At 48.2% G+C, this 15,638-nt stretch overlaps 8 protein-coding genes across 8 annotated transcripts; 3 read left to right on the top strand and 5 right to left on the bottom strand.

Annotated features, from left to right (window-relative positions):
- Window positions 1-128: 128 nt before the first annotated feature.
- F5147DRAFT_665246 (uncharacterized protein) lies at window positions 129-2,553 on the bottom strand. Its single transcript, XM_041435089.1, has 8 exons — window positions 2,096-2,553; window positions 1,911-2,039; window positions 1,753-1,851; window positions 1,485-1,704; window positions 1,112-1,431; window positions 723-1,047; window positions 471-671; window positions 129-419 (listed from the first exon to the last, which is right to left on the bottom strand). Exons 1-8 carry the CDS (start codon window positions 2,411-2,413, stop codon window positions 385-387), a joined length of 1,647 nt encoding a protein of 548 aa, XP_041299583.1. The 5' UTR covers window positions 2,414-2,553; the 3' UTR covers window positions 129-384.
- F5147DRAFT_602074 (uncharacterized protein) lies at window positions 2,542-3,754 on the top strand (the record flags this gene model as incomplete). Its single annotated transcript, XM_041432248.1, has 3 exons — window positions 2,542-2,892; window positions 2,940-3,152; window positions 3,205-3,754. The coding sequence occupies exons 1-3, from the start codon at window positions 2,603-2,605 to the stop codon at window positions 3,752-3,754; spliced, it is 1,053 nt and encodes a 350-aa protein (XP_041299582.1). The 5' UTR covers window positions 2,542-2,602.
- Window positions 3,755-4,491: 737 nt separating this feature from the next.
- On the top strand, window positions 4,492-6,103 carry F5147DRAFT_665224 (Spo11/DNA topoisomerase VI subunit A). The gene is made up of 12 exons (XM_041435088.1): window positions 4,492-4,514; window positions 4,574-4,640; window positions 4,698-4,752; window positions 4,802-4,855; window positions 4,908-4,994; window positions 5,046-5,129; window positions 5,184-5,258; window positions 5,311-5,378; window positions 5,428-5,580; window positions 5,636-5,690; window positions 5,747-5,796; window positions 5,844-6,103. The coding sequence occupies exons 2-12, from the start codon at window positions 4,591-4,593 to the stop codon at window positions 5,980-5,982; spliced, it is 870 nt and encodes a 289-aa protein (XP_041299581.1). The 5' UTR covers window positions 4,492-4,514; window positions 4,574-4,590; the 3' UTR covers window positions 5,983-6,103.
- Window positions 6,104-6,756: 653 nt separating this feature from the next.
- On the bottom strand, window positions 6,757-8,563 carry F5147DRAFT_665215 (uncharacterized protein). Its single transcript, XM_041435087.1, has 5 exons — window positions 8,542-8,563; window positions 8,370-8,466; window positions 8,076-8,311; window positions 7,582-8,027; window positions 6,757-7,529 (listed from the first exon to the last, which is right to left on the bottom strand). The coding sequence occupies exons 3-5, from the start codon at window positions 8,162-8,164 to the stop codon at window positions 7,087-7,089; spliced, it is 978 nt and encodes a 325-aa protein (XP_041299580.1). The 5' UTR covers window positions 8,165-8,311; window positions 8,370-8,466; window positions 8,542-8,563; the 3' UTR covers window positions 6,757-7,086.
- Window positions 8,480-9,899, bottom strand: F5147DRAFT_665209 (uncharacterized protein). Its single transcript, XM_041435086.1, has 2 exons — window positions 9,511-9,899; window positions 8,480-9,458 (listed from the first exon to the last, which is right to left on the bottom strand). The coding sequence occupies exons 1-2, from the start codon at window positions 9,719-9,721 to the stop codon at window positions 8,857-8,859; spliced, it is 813 nt and encodes a 270-aa protein (XP_041299579.1). The 5' UTR covers window positions 9,722-9,899; the 3' UTR covers window positions 8,480-8,856.
- Window positions 9,900-10,075: 176 nt separating this feature from the next.
- Window positions 10,076-11,276, bottom strand: F5147DRAFT_665207 (uncharacterized protein). The gene is made up of 2 exons (XM_041435085.1): window positions 10,999-11,276; window positions 10,076-10,935 (listed from the first exon to the last, which is right to left on the bottom strand). Exons 1-2 carry the CDS (start codon window positions 11,231-11,233, stop codon window positions 10,535-10,537), a joined length of 636 nt encoding a protein of 211 aa, XP_041299578.1. The 5' UTR covers window positions 11,234-11,276; the 3' UTR covers window positions 10,076-10,534.
- A 468-nt stretch (window positions 11,277-11,744) lies between these two features.
- On the bottom strand, window positions 11,745-12,065 carry F5147DRAFT_564306 (uncharacterized protein; the record flags this gene model as incomplete). The annotated part of the gene is made up of 1 exon (XM_041430719.1): window positions 11,745-12,065. The coding sequence occupies one exon, from the start codon at window positions 12,063-12,065 to the stop codon at window positions 11,745-11,747; it is 321 nt and encodes a 106-aa protein (XP_041299577.1).
- A 1,469-nt stretch (window positions 12,066-13,534) lies between these two features.
- On the top strand, window positions 13,535-15,460 carry F5147DRAFT_564125 (P-loop containing nucleoside triphosphate hydrolase protein; the record flags this gene model as incomplete). Its single annotated transcript, XM_041430707.1, has 2 exons — window positions 13,535-14,235; window positions 14,284-15,460. The coding sequence occupies 2 exons, from the start codon at window positions 13,535-13,537 to the stop codon at window positions 15,458-15,460; spliced, it is 1,878 nt and encodes a 625-aa protein (XP_041299576.1).
- Between the last annotated feature and the right edge of the window lie 178 nt (window positions 15,461-15,638).

Genomic DNA, 15,638 nt, shown 5'->3' with positions numbered 1-15,638 from the left:
ATCCTTGCAAGGCGAGCTAGATCAGAAGAAACGAAGAAAGTAGTGCATACACATTGAGGTTGACGACATGGGTTCCTATAAATTACAGACACCGCATGTGCCACACTGTTCGCCAATCAGGCCTCAGGTTGAAAGCGCTTAGCGCTTAACTGAGTGTCATGTATTCACAATTCGATCGATTGATACAAAGTATAAAGATCTGAGTCACTGATGTCGCGACAAGCTTTCCAACCAAAAGAGCAAGAACTGGGACTGTCATTTCATATGAAGGTAAGGTGCACATACATCAAAAACATATACCATAGCAATGCATGCAACTGTGGTCAGAGGCTCGAGACGCGATCTAGGAGACCTTCAGCACCTGTGTGTTCACAGAAACTACTCTCAAGAAGGAGGAGCTCCGCGCGCCTCATGATATCCTGGACATTTTATCTCAGAAATTGATGCAAGTAACACCGTAGATTACTCACCACCCCTGTCCCCACGTCCGCGTCCACGCCCCCTGCCACGTCCACGATTTTCGTCGCTTCGCCAGTCGCCATCAAACCGGCCACCCCGCTCAGGCCGCTCACCACGCTCGACCCGTTCACCACGCTCGGCCCGCTCACCACGCTCGACCCGCTCACCACGCTCGACCCTTTCACCGCGCTCGCCACGTTCACCACGGTAACCTGCGAAAAATGGAGTAAGTGGAAATCATGAACAAAATGATCAAGACAGACCACCGCGCTCGCCGCCTCTGTAACTGCCACGGAAGTTCCCTCGATCACCACCCCGGAATTCACCCCGCCCACGGTAGCGCCCACCGCGTCCCTCCCCACGGAAACCTCTGCCACGTCCGCGACCTCGTGGCTGTGTGAAGCCATCATTCTCAGGCTCCGGGGCAGTGGCAGCGACAACTTCGATGCCATTCGCAGATGCAGGTACGGGTTCAGCAACAGGAGTGGCTGATCCTGAAGGAGCAAAACTCGCTTGTAGATTTGCGATCGATGGCAGACCACCTTCCTCGTCCGCCTCGGCCCAATCAATCGGTTGCGTGGGTGTACCCTGCGGAGTCAATGATCATTATGATCTGAAGCATACTGTATCTTTGGGCGAATGTCTAACTTACATCGGCTTTCACAGATGAAGGTGTGGGTTCTTCGTGCTCGAGAACACCATTCTGCGTCAGTTCTATCTCGGATTTCTCAACCCACTCAGCGGTATTCTCAAAGTCAGCGGTCTCAAGCTCGCTCGCTTGCATGAAATGGAAGCTACCAGTGCCACTCAGAATGCTGGTGGTGGGAATACCAGCAATAGGTTGAGATTCAGTGTGCGAGTTACTTGAAGGCTCAGAGGCGGCTTCCGTTGCTGCATCAGGCTCTGCCGGTAAGGGTGTTGGTTCACGAGGAGGGTTGAGGAAGGACTGCACAATATCCAGTAGCCTTGCATCTATCAGACTGTCAGTTTAATCCTGGATTATTGAGTCCGAGGAATGCTCTTACAAGAAACACCATTGCAGTCGCCTTGTCCGGAGAGAAGGCCAGACAAGACTATTTGCTTGAATTCAGACTCCTCAGTGATGAGGGTCGAGCAAACAGAAAATATCGCTTCTCCTTCAGCCTCGTTAAAATCAAGAGCAACGGGAAGAGGCTGGCGATTTGAGAGACATGTATGCAGACGGATTAGAGACAGTATAGCAGAGGTTTTGCCAGCTAACGATGCCTAGAAGAATTCAGCTACAAAGCTCATCAATCACAATCAATTCCTTACCTCGGCAGCAGCAACAGAGTCGGCGACTCTGACAGCCTCTGCAGCTTCAGCCTCTGCACGTCTGGTTGCCGTTTCACGTGCAAGGTCAGCTTCGTGGGACTGGTACATAAAAAGATTTATTATTTTTGTCGATGAGTAAATGATGGTATCGTTCGAACCTCGATCAGTTTTTTGACATCTTCTAGTTCTTTGTGAACGGCCTCCAACAAAGGAAGGGTCTTCAGAGTTCGCTTTTGGTCATCGTTTAGTTTTTCGTGCTCCATTGCTGCATAACTCGCTACGCGGGACTGGAAGACATGTCAGTTACCTGGTGCCTAGAATGCAAAATGATAGTTTCACGTACCATCTTCTTGTTCATAGCTTTTAAGCGCTTTTGGAGAAGTTCTACAACCGGGCTAGATTTGGGGGTGAAATCGTCGAAGGTCGGAGCTTCAGAAGGTGCAACAAGTTCTGGAGCGACTGTACCCTCCTTCACATCCGCCTCTTCTGGTGCCCGGTCAACAGGAGCAGCAGAAGTAGCATCGGGAATGATGACGGAGCCCTCGGCAGGCGAGTCTGCAGTTTTTGGCTTGTGTGATCGACGTTTTTTCTTTTGAATTTTCGCCTGTGATGTAGGAGGGAGAGCACCGGGAACAACACGGACATTTGGAGCATCGGCCATATTGAAAAGCAGATAGTAGGAGATGAGCTAGTGCAAGAGCAAGAGTAAGGGCAGACAACTGAATTGTGCTTGAACAAGTCACAAGAGTAAGTCAAGGGCAAGCTGAAAATTCAGATTCTCACGGTTGATGTACATCGATCTGCTCTTCACCATCAAACACGCTGCCAGATAATAAACCATATCATCGCCATGAATGCGGCAGATTTCAGCACCAATAGGCACTCCGCGAACGTGCAAATGGCCATGCACATGGCAAGCAAACATACGGATCTTTGCTTCAACGATGGAAATATAGTCTTGCTCGCCGGCATGTCCTATTTCTTAGTTCATCAAGGGCTCCTAGCACGGCATTCCGAGGTTCTGGATGAACTCATGCGCTCCATAGACAACACTCCGACACTCGAAGACCGCCCAGTCCTTACCTTACCAGATTCATCTACAGATGTAGCGCTTTTCTTGAAAGCGATGTATGATGGAATGTTAGAACACGCGTCTTTCTCTCTTCATTCTAGCTGACGTACAACAGATCATTCGTGACTTATAATTCAGAGGGATTTCCAACGCTCTCAGGCCTCCTCCGCATGTTGACCAAGTACAAAGTGCACCATCTCCGGAACGATATCTTACGCGGACTCTCCAACTACTGGCCTACTACCCTTGCCCAATGGGACACGCGTGAGGCATCTGTGACCGGACAAGATGGTACCTATACACCACGCGATTCTCTGCCGCACCCCATGTTAGCCGAGTTGACTAATTGCCTGCTTAGTGTTGACCACTTTTTGAATCAGAGAAATCATTAACCTCGCTCGTGAAATCGATTACCTACTACTTCTGCCATCCGCGATGTACGACCTAACCCGTTCCACTCCAAGTGAAGCTGCGATTGGTTTTGTATCACCCTTCACCGGCGTAAACGTCAGATTAGAATACGCCGATCTTCTGACCGTTCTCAAAGGTCGCGAACAAGCTTCTCGTTTTTTCTCAACGTTCATCGTCAACAACCTGGAAGGAAGGCAACCTTCCCAATGGTGTCTACGTCGCAAGGATGGCCACCCTGTCAATAAGAGGACCTGTCAGATTGCGTTCGAGGCCATCACGTTCGAACTTCTGCGAGACATCAACGGTATCATCAGTAATCGGACCTCGGACCCACTGTATGCGATGGCCGAAGCAGAGCAAATGCAGATCCGCGACGACCTGTTGAACAGCGAGGTTTCTCCCATGAAAACGTGCGAACACTGTCGGGTGGAGTTTGGAGCGGTAGTTGATGCAGCAAAAGAAGACTTCTGGAAAAAGCTGCCCAAGTGGTTCGATATAGATGTCTCCCCCTGGGGTTAATCTTGATTCCTGTCTGGTCAATCTGTTTCTTATTCGTTTTGTACTCTGGTCCAATGAAATGTCGTGCAGTCCTGTTCCAAATATTGGTTCTTGACTGGGCACGTGATCGATGGATTCATGATTTAGTGAGCACGTGATCTACGCGTCACAACCTGTCACGACTTGCCATCTTGATTCTTGAATGCTCTTCTTCAAAGCTTCATTCATGGCATCAATCCTCGATGCCAACACGGTTCTACAGCATCCAGCTATTGAGGAGACTCACGATGAACATTCCTCTGAGCTACATAATGAGCAAGTCTCTGAGGGTGATAGCGACTGTTGCGTATCCGATGGTCTGACAGATGGATATCAAAATGCAGAGTCAGATTCGGAGGAGTCGGTCGAAGGCAACAAGGAGGACTCTTTGCGGTATGTCTGATATAAGTGCCCCATTATTTACTGATAGGCCCGATAAGTTTCGAGGCAATACAAAAAATCGAACGACTAGCGTTGTCGTTTCTTGAACAACTTGCTGGTTCACTACCAAACCAACAAGCTGACATAACGGCTATCGGAATTTCTCAGGTACCCATTAATTCAAGATCAAAATACCCCAAAATCGAGCTTCAGTTAGCCGACCGTCATAAAACATCCGAATGGTAATGTCCTTACTCCGGGTCAAAATCCGCTGTTGCAGTCCCCTGATGTGTCGGTATTTTTAGTATCAGAGTTATACGATACCCCCTTAAACGAAAAGGAGCGAGTATAAAGCCATTCGGTTGGTCTGGTAGTCGTTTCATGATGGCTTTATTTTCATCAATGACCGTTTGCACACAGCGCAGATTTTACGTGTCATGGACTTCGCTCACCAAGCCTTAGTTGACAATGTACCATTAACAAAGCGGTATCCGTCTTCATGAAGCTTGAGAAGGAACCAAGAAGAAGCTAACCGTGTTCCTAGTGACATGTACTACAAGGATGTCCCCCTCTTCAAAGCTCAGGGAACTGTTGATCGAGTGCGTTATCTGGGCACGGAGTGTCACCATTTATATTCACTGATGTCAGCTCGTCGATGATCTTGCCGTGACATTGGACCTAGAACGGGCCGACCTCAAAATTGTAACCTCTTTGTCACCTTATCACGGATATAATTCCTTCAACGTTGTTCTAGCGCGCTGCATCGAAGGGCCTTATATGCGGCACTGGGCTGACAATTCATCTTCTCGAAGGCGAAGTGATTTCTATTAACGACTTAGAGGTGAATACATGTTCCAGAAAGACAAGTCCAGATTTTGAATGTGGTTGTCAGGGAACTTTGATACCTACGGGTGAAACCATAGAGCGATTTGAACTAAAAGAGGATATTTCATGGGTCCTTGTGGTCGAAAAAGAGGTATTTCCTGGAGGCCGTTCCTTACAGGAGATGTTGATCTGGTTCTCATTCCAGGCTGTCTTTCAAACGCTGTGTCGTTTTCAGTTCGCAAGCCACCAGTCGCTTCCCGGTCCTGGGCTCATAATCACTGTGACTAAGTGGTATGATACTAGCTGCGTTGCTGCTTATATGCGTCCTCCAGGGTAAGGGATATCCTGACATGGCCACCCGACAACTCGTGAAAACCTTGTCAGACAACCTTCCAGCGCAGTGAGTCAAAGCTGCAGCGTTTCCAAGTACTCATCATCATATTCAATAGCATTCCGATCGTTGCACTTGTCGATGGCGATGCGTATGGACTCGACATTCTATCGGTGTACAAGTACGGCAGCCGCAGCCTACGACATGAGAACGAAAAACTCGCAGCAAAACGAATCGAATGGCTTGGCATCTGGGCATCCGAAATTGCAGAGTAGATACTGATGACTTTCTACCCCCATCCTTACTGAAGTGGCTCACTCTCATAGCCTCGAAATTGATTTGGACACACTGATCCCGATCACACTGCATGACGAGAAGAAGGTAAGATGGACTTCATTGCCTCACCGTGATTTCAATCCTGTCATTATCCTCCGTAGGCGCTCGCAGTACTCAGCCGTGCCACCGATGTTGTGCCCACGAAATGGAGGCAGGTGTAAGTTTCATACCACAACTCGATACTGAATGTGCCTACAGAAAAGAGCTCACGCGGATGCTCCACATCCGAAGGAAGGCCGAAATCGAGATTCTGTCGAGTTCCTTAAGTCAAAAGTCTAACTCCCTTATACATTACTTGGCTCATAAAGTCTGCCACTTCATCGAGATGTCTGCCTGATGGTGATTCAAATGCCAGGCATACTCACAGCTCTTTGGCACTTAATGGTCTTTGAAAACATCCCTCCAGAGTTTATGGGCAAAGGTGTCACAACGCAGCGCATAACTGTCGTGAGTGTGCCAAACGCGTAGAAAATAGAACGACATACATACGAAAGTACTTATATCATGCAATCAAGGGTTCATTATCACCAGAAGATCAGTAAAACTGAAAATACGTAAGATAGGCCTCGAGCAGTTTCTGCAAACATCACGTGATGTGACTTGCTGTGACTTTACTCGTGATTACTGCATTTGGTACCGAGACTCCAGATACAATGTATGCCTTAAACCTTGCTTGTGCCGCTATCTCCTCCTTCAATTTCACACAAATGGTAATTTTGGAACGGATGACTCGTCGAGAAGTACGTATACTACAACTCTTTCGTTTCTGTTTTTTTATATCTTGTCGCCACGAACATCCTATACACATTCATTGCTTTTGTCACGCTTCATCACACTTTATCACGTGACGTTTACTGAAACTGCTTGAGGTCTATCTTATCTAAGAGTTTAAGACAAATAATGAGAGAGCTGAGTTATCGCAGTATAGTTCGTGGTTACTCAAGTGGCGGAGGGTCCTGCAGTCCTTCCTAGGCTTCAAGACATTTATCGTGCTCGAGCTCGAGCCGCTTCCGATGCTAAACCAAACCTGTGTGGAGCAATAAGAACGGGGGCTCCCGAGAGTTGCTTGAACCACCGATTGGCGCACTAAATATTCTCATCTAAGAATAGCAACAACTAGAATATCAGTATAATATGAATGGAGCGGGCTTTGAGGAACAGCAATGCCTAGTAGAAACAAGGACTCCCAGCAGTTGGGCGCCGCAGCCTCGAAATTTGACGAGACAGTTCCTCTAGTCTTCAAACTCTAGACTCCGAGTGTTTATTGCAGCATTGCAAGAAATAGTCCAAAATGCGAAAAAAAGGTAATTATTGCAAGGTAGGTTGCGATGTCCACTAAAGTATTATTCTGGCGGAAAGTCCTGCTATTCTTGAGCATCAAGGCTCCGTGTTCAAGTTTGAGTTGCGCGAGCGACCGACTAGTGACGTAGAAAAATGCCCGTCAATGCGGTAATTGCAGGGACCCGAGCGCCATAGGGTCCAGAATGTGTTCATGAAAAGCCTGTGGACGCATACGACGCAGAGCGGGTGGACGCTGAGAATGTGTTGGCAAGTATTTGTTATCCATGACAGGGGCTCCTCGCAGATACAGGGTATAAATTTCGATACAAGAATCATCGTTTATCAAGGAGGCGGCCCTTGGGATGCTCAGAAGGGGCGGAGAGTGCAAGATATCAGGTGAATACGGATGCGCAGTGTCCAATTGAGGTGGACTCGGAGGTGGAGGTAAAACTTCTCTTGAGAGAGAGGCAATGGAATTGGGAGGGCAATATTGACTAACTTCCGACGAAGAAATGGCAGGTTCATCAATGATTCGATCCCAAGGGCGAGAAGACCTTTTCCTGAAATAACAAACTACAAGTGCGGATAATATCAAAGAAAACACTGTTGTTAAGTCAGTATTTTGTAGAGGAAGACTTGGACGACGACGTCTTACTTATTCCACATGATAAACTAGCCCGCACCCCAGTGCTAAGCCCATGGCCGGCAGTTGGAGTTGCGCCATGTACACTGTGCTGCCCTGAGCTTGAGGAACTGGTACCACTAGTAGTGCTTGCATAACTTAAGCTGGAGCTGATGGACATGTCTGTATTGGCAATTGTAGAGACAGAGCTGGACTGGGTAATCGAGGTGGAACTGGAATGAGTAGTAATTGTGGAGGTGGAAGTGGGGGTGGGGGTGGGGATGAAATCAGAGAAGGAGAAAAAGCTGGAGCCGAGGAAAAAGCTGGAGCTGGAGTGAGTAGTGAATGTGATGCTGGTGCTGAACTGATTGATAGAAGTGGAGGTACTGGCAGCATGATGTGTAGTTGGAGTGCTAGATATGTCATCGTCGTCGTCGTCGTTATCGTCATCGCTCCCGTTGTCACGGGCGGGCATGAATCTAATGAATTTGAGATGACGCCGATCTTATATTTTTACAAGAACTCACACTGGCTCTCGCAGGTGTGAACTGTTAGCTGCAACCGCGATGGACTGCAAGGCGAGAACAAAAGCCAAGACTGGAAGCAAGCGGGACATGCCCAGTGGCCTTGCAAAAGGCGGAGAGCGCCGAACGTGGCGGGCAAAGGAAACGGTTTGAAAAGCATGCTCGTACGCATGGTACCGAGTACTGTGGTCGGCATTGACGTGAAGTGATTCTCTTCTAGAATCGGTCCGCACGAAACCGGGGAATAGCGTATGTAAGTAGCTCGAAGAATGATAAAGATCTAAGGTGGGGATTACCTGATTCTGATCCACACGCGCTTGGAGAAGCTGGACCAGTGATGAAACGAATTTAAAACATTTTTGACATCAAAATGAGGATATTCGTCACTGGGAGCCTAATCAAACCACGTCAGCGGCCGTAGCGATAAGAGTTGACTTATGCCGTAATATTGTAGAGTTCAAGTACGTACCCGGTGACTTGCTAGTGTTGTGGAGTTTCGAGTTACGATGTTACATCATGTGATCTACGAGAGACGCCAGCTTTCTTCAGCAGAGTAGGTCCTAGGAGGTGATTGGCAACGTGAAACTACCGGAGAATAGAGACTACAAAGGACTGGAACGAGTTAGCTGCCGAGGCCTTGATCAACGAGCTTTATAGTACAAATCTGTCCTGTTTATGTCTAAGGTTTTACATAAACATTTATCAGAGTATGTGAAAAAATAATTCAAAGTGAGGAAGAATTGGATCATCGCAATGTATAGTGCATGACGCACACTCAAGAAGGTTATTGTGGTGGAGGCTCCTGCAGTTCTTGAGCCTGGTCAAAACTCCGTTTCTTGTATTCGAGTTCAAGTTCCTTCTGATGTCGAGCCATATCTGCATGAAGCGCCGAAAGCTGGTGTTCAGACTGGGAGTTGCGTGAACTACCGACCGCTGGTAAATCAAAGCTGGCCATCACTGCAGGACTCGCCGAGGCATTATGGGGTATTGAATATGCTCGAGAATAGTATGATGCAGGGCGAGCGGGTGCTGAGAATGGGTCGTGAGGATTTGGGAGAGCAGGCACATCTTGCGTAGCTATTCGCTGAGGGCCTGTCGCCCGCGACAATGTGCTGTGGCGGTTCTGAGCAGGTATAGGGTATGAATTCTGATGGGACCCTAAAGGAGTGGCACTCGAGATATGAGCTGAAGCTGGATACGCAGTATCCAACCGAGGTGGAGATGGAGGTAGAGTGTTTCTCCCTCGGGATGCAACAGTTTGAGGGGGAAGGTATCGACTAACTTCCGTCGTCACAAAGGCAGGCTCATCATCGGCTTTCTCCTGAGCCCTCTGGTATCGTCCCTTCAAGTTGTAGAACAACAGTACGGATAATATCAAGAAAAACACTGGAATCGAGTCAACATTTTTTAGGGAAAGAGTTGTAAAACGTCAGTTCACCTATCCCAACTGCTAGCCCAGCTCCCGCTCCAGGGCTAAGCCCTTTCTGGGACGAGTTTGATGAACTTGTGTTAGAGCTGCTTGTAGTGCTGGACTGGGTATCAGATGTACTAGTAAATGTGGAACTGGACGGAGCGGTGATCACAACTGGTGGTAAACCAGTAGGTGTGGGGCCTGGTGGTGGTGTCAATGGACCCAACGACAAAGCCATCGTTATCGATTACTCGAACCTGAGACTTCTTCGATGGAGGCATCTCGTTACTTCAAATATATGTGAGCAGAGTCAGCAGACCGAGCCATACCCGAGACATGCCCGAGGCCTACGTATGCGTAGCTAGCCCACCACACGTGCAGGAAGTTCCCGTTTCATCAAGGTGGAGATGGCAACTTATTTGTGGCATTCGCATATTTGAAATTGAAGATATCGGCTTATCGAGATTCACAGATTGACTTCGGCTTGAGCTGGAAGAATCAACCGAACCAATTAGATTTTGAATATTGTAGATTTGTAGAAAAAGTATGGACCGCTTGAATGCCATGAGAGATTCCTTGAACTTCAGCAGCGCATGAGGATATTGGCATTTGGCAAGGTAAAATAACCGGAAGGACGTAAACTACGACCAGTTGAACATACAACTTGATACAAGTACCAACATGCTATGGAAGGGGAGCCGATGGATTTCAGTAGAGAAAAATGTGAAAGACAATCATATACTAGGGAGAGGCAGTGAAGCAAGTAAGGTAGCGCACGGTCATTGAATATTAAATTCCCTGAAGACCGATAAACTTCAATGAAGCCGCCTCCGATAAATGATCTAACTCGTTAAGTAGGGACAAGCGGATACCTAGTATTAGGAACGAAATTAGTGGTGGAGGCCTCAATCGATGATCGACAAGCGTTACAAATCTGTGCTGTTCAAAGTCCAGGCTTTGAACATTTTATCAGAATACGCGAAGGAATAGTTTCAAAGTGGGGTACAGCTGGATATTATCATGATCGTGATATATCGCGCGTGGCAGACATTCAAAAAGAATATTTCGGCGGAGGGTGGTGTGATTCTTGGGCCTCATCAAGATTCCATTTCCTCTGTTCGAGTTCGTTCTGATATCGAGGTATATCTGCATGAGGCGCCAGTAGCTGGCGCCCAGGCTGAGAGTTGCTTGAACTATCGGCCGCTGGCACACTTGAAGTGGCCATCATTGTAGCATTTTCCGAGGTTTCATAGGGTATTGAATATATCGGAGAATAGTACGATGAAGGACGAGCGGGTGCTGAGAATGGATATTGGGAATTTGGATGTGGAGGTGGAGGGTTTCTCCCTTCCGACGCCGAAAGGGGAGGTTTATAACCAGCTTTCTCCCGAGTCCTCTGATATAGTCTCTTCAAGTAGTAAAACAGAACTATGGATAATAAGAAGAAGAACACTGAATTTAAGCAAGAAACAAGTCAACATTTTGGAGGGAAACGCTCGTAAAATGACAGTTTACCTATCCCAAATCCTAGTCCAACTCGCGCTCCGGTGCTGAGCACTTCAGTTTTTTTGGACGAGCTTGAGGAACTTGTGACAGTCGTGTTTGCATAACTGGAGCTGGAGATCGTGCCCGTAGTGGCAGTTCTAGAGCTGGACTGGGTATTAGAGGTGGACCTAGAACTGGCATGAGCGGTGGTCAGGCCAACTAGTAGTACTGGTGAAGTATGTGTAGGTTCTGATTTTTTTGTCATCGTTCCAAGGTTAACGTTCAACGAAGACTCGAGCCTAAGATTCTTTACGAGGGAAAACTGAAACAATTGACAGCCATATCAAGGATCATACCAGCGGGCCGCCAGCCCGAGCCACTGAGTCCCACCACTACCGCAGCGCCGAACTTTCCGTTCATGGTCTACGTTAGGCTACACACTCGAATTGGCTTATCGAGACTGACGTTGGCTTGCAATTGGGAGAAGTGGCCGAACTAAACTTTCACTACGGATCTGAGGGAAAAAGGATGGACCGCTTGAATTCTATGAGATTCCAGCTTCAGTATCATAGGAAGGGATGGGCAATGGCAAGGTATAACTCGAAGAGTATAAACAACGATCAGCAAACAACAAGTACCTATAGAAACAAGTTGCAAATGAAACCTCGAGCTTTACTGCTAATGTTCGAAATTCAGGTCATACATAGGTATCTATGGGAGCAGTTAAAAATAGTGGGAAAGTGTTCAATGATCGCATTACAGTCCGTGATTCACAGTCAGGAAGAATATTGTGGCGGAGGGTCCTGTGCTTCTTGAGCATCAAGACTCCGCCTCTTGTGGTCGAGTTCAAGTTGCTTCTGATGTAGGGCCATATCTGTGTGAAGCGCGGAAAGCCGGCGCTCGGGCTGGACGTTGCTCGAACTACTGGCCACAGGTGTAGCAAAAGTGCCCATCATCGCAGCACTAGCGGGAATCAAACTACCATGGGGTATCGAATGTGTTGGAGAAGAAGCCGTGGATGTGTATGACGCAGAGCGGGCGGGTACTGAGAATGGGTCGTACGGGTTTGGGAGAATAGGCGCATTCTGAGTAGCCATTTGCTGAGGATCTGATGCCTGTGATGATATGCTGTAACGGTTCCAAGTAGATGTGAGGTGTGAACTTAGATGCGAATTATCGCTCAGTAAGGGAGCGGCGCTTGAGATTGCTGACAAGGATGAAGAATGCGAGATATCAGGTGAATTGAGATATGCGGTATCCAGCTGAGGTGGAGGTGGAAGGTCTCTCTCTCGAGATGCAACAGAGTCGGGGGGACGGTATTGACCCACTTCCGAGGACAGAAGGGTAGCTTCATAACCGACGCTCCCCCGAGCCCTACGAGATCGTTTCCTTAAGTAACACACTAGCATTGCGCAGAATATTAAGAGAAACACTGGAAACATAGAGTCAATATTTTCGGGAAAGGCTCGGATAATGCCAGCTCACTTATCCCAAATGCTAGACCAGTGCGTGTTCCAGTGCTAAGTCCTTGACTAGTAGTTGAAGACCCATTGTTCTGGGATGAGCTGGAGAAACTGGTATAACTCGAACTAAGGCTGGTTAGTGTGCCTGAGGTAGTAGTTGTGGAGCTCGAGCTCGACTGAGATGTAGATCCGGAGGTAGTGGAAGTCGTACTGGAGGTGGTCGTCGTACTAGTAGAAGTCGTGCTGGAGGTGGTTGTACTGGAGGTGGTTGTACTGGTAGTAGTATGCGATGTAGTGGATGTACCATCGTCATTGTCATTGTTATCACCACTGTCTGGTTCATCGCGAGGAGACATAAATCTGATTCGAGGATGAGAAGAAAATCCGCTGGTAGTATCACATAAACTCACACTGGTTCTCGCAGGTATACAGCGTCACCCGCAACCTCAAAAGACTGCAAAGCGAGAACGAAGGCCAAGGCTGGAAGCGAGTGAGACATGCCTACGGCCAGATTGTCTGTGATATTCTGCCAGGACAAGGAAAAGACGGGCAGCAACAAATATGATGAAATATAACGTCAGAAAAGCTTGCCCATGGGTGCCGAGTACTGTGCGCAGCATTAGCATGGAATGAAGTCGGAAGCCTAATGCCGCTCAAACACCACTCCATGATGCCAGTCACAGTGTCCCCCCAGATGCACTTCGAACAGGTAGTGCTCGCAAGCTGAGCGCGGAGGTCCGAGTGGGAATCAGAGAAATTGATTGCGGCTGCTGCTTGACTACTACGCTGCCAGATTATACATGCTGCTGCTAAGCCGAAGAATACTATAGTTGACAAATTTGGGACGCGAAATCTAAGATTAGCACAACGCGAATAAAGTCACATGACTCACGCGTCCAAGCGCGTCGCGTTGAAATGAGTGATCAGCGGAGCTTGAAATTTGGAACCCGCTATGCGAATTGTCCACAGTAGGTCAAAACTAGTACTTCAACTTGTCCATTCACAAGTCTCTTGTCAACGTCCATCTGGTACTTAGGCGACGTTTAGTCTTCTCTAGTTATTGTCACTCACAACACAGGCCGTGTTACTTTCAATCCTCAATCATGCAAACACGGTCATCTCAAGGTTCAGTCCTTGGAAAGCGTGTTCATCATGTCGATCAAAAAGCTGTCTCATCAGCATCGACAAGCGACGTTGCAACAATATCGCAGCACATGCTTACCCCAGAACAGAGCCCTAAATCGAAACGCGCCCGTATCTCGCTCTCCGGCATTGCAGGAGATTCAAACAAGGAAAACGTACCTCCGTTCCGTACTGACCCGTGGAATGACGCAACAGTCGACACACCACGTTCCATCCACACATTAGTGATATCTACACCACCACCAACACCCCCAGTCTTGCTACTTCCTGTATACACCCGTGCTCGAGGACTACTTCGTTCCACCAGCACGAGTGCATCTTCTATAGCTGGCCGAGAGGATGAACGACAGCGCATTCTAGAATTCATCACCTCATCGTGGGGTGATAGTGCACACACGTCTTTGTACATCTCCGGTACACCTGGAACCGGAAAGACTGCGCTTGTCAACTCGGTCCTGCGTTCCTTCGAAAAGTCCGAAGGGACGTCCGACCTGAGAGTTATCTCTATTAATTGCATGGCCTTGAACGGGCTGGATGCCCTCTGGGATCGTCTTTATGAAGAGTTGTATCCCACAAGGGCTTCCAAGAATGCTGCGAAACCTTGCAAAGCCAAGGGCAAGCAAGCGATCGACAAGGTGCTCTCTAGTTTAAATTATAAGTGGTATGTACTAGCACCACTGCTCATTTCGTCATCTGACCTCGGTACCAGCATTATTGTACTTGATGAACTCGATCACATTGCATCCTCAAATCAAATACTTTCGTCAATTTTCTCTATGTCCCAGCAACATCTGTCCACCCTCCGCATCATCGGAATTGCAAACACACACACCCTCACGTCGTCCTTGGCGCAGTTGTCTGCTAGTGAAGCTTCCAGCGCCCTGACCCTTCACTTTGGCGCGTACTCCTCTCAAGAACTACTTCAAGTGCTGCAAGCACGTCTCTCACCTCTCTATGATAATCTGGAATACCCAGAAGTAACAGATCAAGCCAAAAAGTTTCTTCCTGCTTCAACATTGATTCTCCTCACGAAAAAAATTGCCTCGCAAACTGGTGACGTTCGAGCCTTGTTTGAGGTACTTCGGGGGGCAATAGACCTGGCTGTCGCGGGTTCAAAGGTCCCAGATGCAGATACAAATCCTCTCACCATTCCACCTCTCATCGTTAAACCGGATCACATCCTTGCAGCCCTCAAGGCGTATCTGCCTTCCACTGGCGGTGGTCGCTCATCTTCTTCCTTGGCACCATCCCCTACTAGCAATGAGACCGTGTCCAAGATCCGTAATCTTGGCCTGCAAGTCAGGCTGGCTCTCCTATGCATACTTCTTGCATCAAAGCGGATGGAGGCCAGCTTGTCTCTCTCTGCGTCCACCACCTCAACGCCTACCAAGTCCCCTGTGAAGCGGGCAGGTTCCGTCGTTTCTCAAAGGATCACTGGGCTTGACGTTGCACAACTCCATGCATACTACTCAACTGTGCTCACACGTGCAGATAGCGACATCTTCACTCCAGTTTCCAGAAGCGAGTTTTCAGACTTGATAGGGATGTTAGAGACCATAGGACTCGTGGCGTCGAGGTCTACCCGCATGGCAACTGCCTCTCCATCGAGGACTGGCCGTCGTGTGCTCGGTCGAGCTGTATCGTTTGGCGGAGTGGCGAAGGGAGCTGCAGCAGGCCAAGACATCAAACTTGCAGAGACCGTTCGCGCGGATGAGGTCCTGCGTGGCCTGGGTCTGCCTGATGGCTCTGCTGCCAACGATGTGCGTGAAGAGGAAGTCAGGGCTATATGGGCCAGGGAATGTGGCCGCATCGCACGAGAATCGAAAGCGAAGTCAGTGTCAGGTATGGGCGGTGACAAACCTTTCGATGAAGCATTTGAAGATTAGATACAACTAAACGCCTCCACCTCCAAGTCGGTACCACAGTGCTACTATGTAGCCATTCAGTAAACTTTGCGTTATTTCTTATGACTAGTGTCTGTTTTTTTTTTATGGTTATGTCTTATACGATACAGGAACTCATACTACGCATCATCTCATGTAATATTTGTTAAATCACTGCATT

This window comes from Suillus discolor, assembly GCF_016758755.1.
Source record: "Suillus discolor strain FC423 chromosome Unknown F5147scaffold_2, whole genome shotgun sequence".
Lineage (NCBI taxonomy): Eukaryota > Fungi > Basidiomycota > Agaricomycetes > Boletales > Suillaceae > Suillus > Suillus discolor.
This window is presented reverse-complemented; position numbering and strand designations above follow the sequence as displayed.